We start from the raw sequence: 6,385 nt of genomic DNA, 5'->3' as shown, positions 1-6,385 counted from the left end.
AATCCACACCTTGTTGTAGCGGAGCGTGATTTTTGGGCCAATAAGGAGAAGGACCAGAGGAGGAACGAGGACACTGACATGGATGCTAGAATAACCGCGGAGGTCAACCAGCTTTTTGACAAGCTCAATGGGCAGGGCTACTTTATGTACGACGATGGGGATGAGGTGCAGCTGGCAACCCGCACCGATGGTGAGGTAGGCCCCTCCAGCGGATGTCGAGAGGTGATTGACCTTGTCTCCGAGGACGAGGACGAGGACTAGCTTCGCATCATCCTACCGTGCACCCCTCAAGTCTCAAAAGATGCAAACACTAAATTTGTGGGAGCAATGGCACCCAATACTTGCCTTGCCCTAATAACAATTCAGAGTGCAAATCACAATGCTAGCTTAAGAAAAATAACAGGGACAGTATGCAGGAAACATAAAATTCAACTTCTTATCCAATCATCCTTGCATTGATTTACAAATATCTTTTTATTCCACACAACCACACTATTTTCTATCCATGGAAATTCTTTATCCATCCATATTACCAGTTATTCTGCAGACTCTTTTTATTGAATAAAACCAACCAACTAGCTAGAGAGCTAAGATCCCAATCAACAGAGCTTTGCTTTGCCATGATTGCATAGAGCTGAATTCCTATCAGGTCAAATTTGTAACTTGTAGAGATGGTGATCTGATCTTTGTAGCTAACCCCTGATCTTTAGATCAATCACAACCACACATATGTCATCTCGGCTATGCATACGGAAGGCGAGATCCGTGAGGTGGAACGTAGCGCATATACACCGAACCTCTTCTTCGCGGCCTACCATTGTGCCAGCATTGGTGCTCTTATCTTCTAAGCATTTCAAGGTTTCTCTGCAGGCCACCGTGTTTGACATCACATCCCACAATCCATCGCTTGCAAGGATCATGAAATCATCATCCTCCGACCTCGCAGTTATGGTAATTTCTGGCTCACATATCACTTCAGGCTTGAGGAGCATGTGCCCTATGAGTATAGTTCATTGTTTAATGAGATGTAATACCTTAAGCATCAGTACAAACATATACTAAAGAAAAATCAACTTGTTATAGAAATGAATAACCTTTCCAAAAAAGTAAAATTGGTATTTATGTTATTTTATTTTGGGATTAATTAGGAAATCAACTCTCATATATCCATCAAGACCAAGTAAGTACCCACTTATGAAAGATTTTATCAGAAAACAACAATGTTCAAATAAAGGGAATCTGAACTATCAATTTGACATCAATGTTAATGCAACAACACATAATAACATCCTTGCTAAAGGTAAGACTATTAATGGGTTTGAATTCACGGTTTACCAAGTATGGTTGTTGAAGGCAAGACTGTGAAAAGATAGCTCAATGCAATATTTGATCAGATAATAGGATGCAACTACAATAAATACACGAATTCACTACATATTATCATGAGTGGCCCCATCTGTATCTGTTGGTGCTATGGAAGCATGCTCCAAAAATTAGAGCAGAATTGTGCCCATTGATACATCTTGGTACACTATTAGTGTATGTATTTAACATAATCGGGCATTCTATAATTTTATTTTTATGATTGAGCCTACTATGTTTCAATTGTTTCTTTAAAAAGTAGGATAAACCCCGCCTTCTACATTCTTTTCTTGGTACTTAAATGCAAGGCAATGTTTTAGTTTGCTTTTTCCATTAGAAGGTCACACATGGACGCAAAAACTAAATCTTCCTTTTTGATTACATTTGTCTGGATGTTATTTTTGTCTTTATGTAAGAAGGCTATTTTTTCCTTGTACATTCACTTCCTTGTACTCTGCTAACATTATTGTGTGGCTCAAGTGGCTTAAAAATACTCAGGAAGGATTCCCTTGGTGGAGTCCTCGTGGTGGCGCAGATACTTCTTTGTTGCAACGACGCTCTTCCCTTGGTGGAGTTCTCATCAACAACATCGTTGGTGTTTTTCTGTCTTGCAACCTCCGTCCTATAAAACGCCTTTTTCTTATCTAAATATCGGAGTCTATATTTTTGAACAAAAAAACATGTGGGCATGAAGCAAACAAGACTTAAAAAAATAATCATGTGACAAATGATAGTATTGTATAGAGTAGCCTTTTATTTAAATTTACAAATAAGGCAACACGCCCATGGAAAATGGAAAAGGAGTCCGATAGGTGGTGATCGTCATCTGGGGTTGCCTCCAGCTAACGATGTGTTCGCTAGGGCATGACACCTGCAGTGAACGAAACCCTTTCTCCTGATAGTTCGCTAATAAGGAGGTCTCTGCCGGTTGGCCCATGGAGAATGCACGAAAAAAAGATAGGCCCAATTGACTCATTTTTCGGAAAAGTTTGCCATAAACAAAAAGTACAAAAATCCTAATACATAAAAGGCATAGTAAATCATAAAGTTACATTTGCCATGCTCTAAGATATATTAAAAAAATCATCCTGTACTCTATAGAATAGCATCCACTAATAAATCATGGAAAATTAGAAAATGTACTGGTCACCTAGCAAATTAAAAGGAGAAATTGTTTCTCAGAAAAGCATGTTAAATTTTGAAAATTGTTTGTTGTCATCACATACCTTGATTTAACCAAAAAAATCTATGTCATAAAAATTATAATGGCAAACAAGATTTTGCCAAGGAAAAATGTGAAAAACTAACATATATTGTCATGGTTTCATCATATATATTTTTTGACAAGGAATGTTCAAAACAAGTTTGCCATTTTATGTTCGATAATATTTTTCTATGCCATTCAATGTTTTTACCATGCTTTGCTGAATAAAATTGCCATGGTGTGAAATTTCTTCCCATGGTCCAAAATAATTTAAAAATAGGAATTTCAAATGGTTATGTTCAAAATAAATATGTCGTGCAGTGTGAAATTAAAATTGCCATGATGGGTAAAACAAAACATTGCATGGTCCAAAAAATAAGTTTGCCATACATAAAAATGTAATCTTGGTTAGGAAATGGATTTTTTTTTCTAAAACACCCATGTGACAAAGTAGAAACTTTTCCAAAATACCATAAAAATTCCGTGCTACCTAAAATAAAACTAGTATGGTGAAATTATCCAACTTTCCATGGTATAACGAATAAAATTGGCATTGTTCTAGAATAATAAAATTATGATGCTATCTTGAATAAACTACTATACTCTAATTAATTAATTTGCCATTTTCTAACTAAAAAAATGTCGTGGTACGAATAATAAAAATGGCCATGCTACCTAAAATAAAATTACCTAGGTACAATTGATAAATTTTCAATGGTCTCAATACTAAAAATGCCATGCTACCTATAATAAAATTTCACATGACAATTTTAGGAATTTTGTTCTCTAAGAAAACACAGGGCTACTTTTGGCAAATTGTAAAAGGGTGCATGTCAAAGCTAGGGATTTCTTTCCATAAAAAGATGGCAATTTTAGGAAATTTCGATGGGCACATGGCAAAAGTTAGGGATTGTAAAAACACAACATGTTTTCGAAATTTATAAGTTGGCAGATGGCAAATTTAGGAGATTTGATCTTTAACAAAGATGGCATATGTAGCAAATGCATTTGGCACATGGTAAAACTATGAGATTTGGACTTTGAAAAAAGTTGGCCAATTTAGTATTTTTGCCACGTCTTCAATAAAAAAAGTATGCCCCCATAATATTCATATTAATTTTTTTTGCCATGATGTTGTAACACTGAATGTTTTCAAAGTTGTTTAAAAATTTATCATGTTCTAGAGATCACAATTCTCCCCTAAAATTGCCATGCAATTAGTTCAATAATTTTTACATAAAAAATACCTTGTCCTATAAAATTCTTTTTGATAATTTTCCCTTGTAACTATTGCAACCTGTAATTTTTGCCATGATGTAGGAGATAAACTTTTTCTTAATTTCCATATGATTAGTCCTAATTTTTTCTCTTCTAAATTTTCCATGTTATAGTTCATAAATTTTCCATTTCACTTTTACAAATTTCTCTATTTTTTGTCGTGATGTAGTAAATTTGCAAAATTTCTTAAGGGGCAGATTTATCTATAACTTGCCATGGCAACATTTATCACACGTGTGCAAACAATACAACAATCCTAGGGGAATCATCTTCCACAACACATACACATGATCAAATTACTGTAGCTAACAAACAGTATATGAAGAATAACATCAATATAGCTGCATCCCTCTAGCACATCAAAGGGCACACAACACTATACTACAAGATCTCTTTGACACGAACTAATTGCACACTGGTGTTTCAGGAGTGATGCCAATGAGAAATTCATGCAACCAAACACGATGAGCAGTGGCCTGACCTATGGGGATGATGAAGACGGGCCCGAGCCTGAAGCTGGAGGGGATCACGCCTACCACCTATTCACGAGAGCAGCCCAGACTGGGTCGCCGGTGAGGAGTATCGTGGTCGCGCCCTCCTCCGGCCGAAGCTCTTCCCCATGGTTGTGAATGGATGAGGAATAGAGATGAGTGGACATCAGCTGGGCACGTCCATTTCATCTACGAGCGTTCCCAGATAGACAACTCAAGAGCGAACGGTTTTTTCTGACGTGGCTACTTAGCGTGCATCAAGATTGGTGCCCTGGATCTGATGACCCTATAGTCGTTCTCTGGGAGGAGCCAGAAATCTGACGTTCGCTACATATCATTTCTGAAAGAAAAATTGCCCTCTCTCTTCGATATAATGGCAATGCTAATGAGAACAACAAAACGTGGTGCTTAAAAACAAAACAACACGCCAGCAGCTTTGGTCGAAGTAATGGCAAAAGGCAACATATAGGCTAATGACAATCAACAGAGACACTGACCAGTAGCAAACAAATTCAGGAAGGTGATTTGTTTGCTAGTAAGTAGTAAGTAGTAACACAACATGCATGCCAGCCGGTTGTATGGATGGGAAGGGCAATCGTGTGAGAATGTACCTAGCGCGCGCGTCTTGGCAAGGATCCCCTGCACGCGCAGCACCCCGCCGTAGTTGAACACCACGCCGCCCGCCGCCGTGACACGCGCCATCTCCTCCGGTCGGTCCAGCTGCATCCACGTATGAAGCTAAAATTTGTCCGGCCGACCAAAGCAGAGAAATACTCCTACATACACTTGACACATTTAATCTCACCCTGTGGTCCTGGGAGAGCGGGACAGCACGGCCGGCGCGGCAGAGCACGGCGCGGGAGTCGCCGCAGTTGGCCACGATGATGCGGCCCAGGACCAAGAGCGCCACCACGGCCGTGGACCCACCTATGGTGCCCCGGGGCACCCCCGACGCCCCCAGCTCGTCCGTCCGCATGAAGCTTCGTGCCAGCGCGGCCTTCCAGGCGCGATGCTCCGCCTCTTCGTCCTGCTGGTTCTCCTTTCGGTAGGCTGCGGCCGCGCGGGCCAGCTCGTCCGCTAGGATTGCGTGCATATGGTCCCTGCACAGCGCAGACACCTGCACCACAACGCTCAAACCCGTCGAGTCGAGGTGGAGTTGGCACGAGTAAGATAGGGGATCTGCGGTTAGGTTACCTCGGGGCCACCGTGGCCGTCAAAGACGGCGAAGAAGTGCATGCGCGAGCCGTCAACCCAAGTAAAGAAGGACGGGCGCAGCGATACCTTGTCCTCCATGATCTTCCGGTAGCTCCCCAACATCCCAGCCGCCCCGTACGCCCCGCGCAACCGGGCGGCCAGTACCGCGCCGGGACCCTCCCTTTGTTCGGCTACCTGGGCGGAGCGGCGGCGGCGGCGGCGTAGGCGGCGTTCCTGGGAGCCCAAGGCACGGTCGGCTGCCCCCTCGCCGGCCGCGGGCAAGTTGTTGGCGCTGTTGCTGGCCATCACTACAGATTGGTCACGCGAAAGCGGAGCAGGTTGAGCAGGGTGTGTGTGAGTGCCAAAGCAGCAGAGCATCTCCCTAACAAGCAACCTGCCTAGAGATAGAAAGGGAAGAAACTGATGGAGGAAGACGGAAACGGACAACCGAAGGAGCGCAGAAGAGGAGGAGGAGGACCCGGAGGAGGAGGACCCGGAGGAGGAAGAGGAAGCTCTCTCGCTCAGAAACGGAGGGGGTTACTTGTTTGTGCTTCCCTCGCGCGCCTCACGTTTACTGCCTGCTTCCTCATTTTCGCCTTATTTATTCACTGATTGAAAAAGGCTTATCATTGTGTTTCCTACTCTTAGTTTGTTGTTCATATTCCAAGTACGAAAGATAAAGAGTGATATATTATAAATATACATTTTCTTTGAATAAAAATTTATAAATTTTCAACGTCAGTTTCACCTCTCTTTTATTTTGCGGGTGAGTTTGTCCTTTCTATATTTGAGGAGCTTTTATTTGTTGTATATGCTGTATCAAGCCAATTCAATTCATTGGCGTTTAGCGTGCTCT

The 6,385-nt window shown here is 41.8% G+C and overlaps 1 protein-coding gene across 1 annotated transcript; it reads right to left on the bottom strand.

The window, feature by feature from the left end:
* Positions 1-624: 624 nt before the first annotated feature.
* LOC123083292 (probable protein phosphatase 2C 37) lies at positions 625-5,938 on the bottom strand. Its single transcript, XM_044505367.1, has 4 exons — positions 5,530-5,938; positions 5,141-5,452; positions 4,947-5,055; positions 625-997 (listed from the first exon to the last, which is right to left on the bottom strand). Exons 1-4 carry the CDS (start codon positions 5,905-5,907, stop codon positions 693-695), a joined length of 1,104 nt encoding a protein of 367 aa, XP_044361302.1. The 5' UTR covers positions 5,908-5,938; the 3' UTR covers positions 625-692.
* Positions 5,939-6,385: the final 447 nt, after the last annotated feature.

This window comes from Triticum aestivum, chromosome 4A (assembly GCF_018294505.1).
Source record: "Triticum aestivum cultivar Chinese Spring chromosome 4A, IWGSC CS RefSeq v2.1, whole genome shotgun sequence".
Lineage (NCBI taxonomy): Eukaryota > Viridiplantae > Streptophyta > Magnoliopsida > Poales > Poaceae > Triticum > Triticum aestivum.
This window is presented reverse-complemented; position numbering and strand designations above follow the sequence as displayed.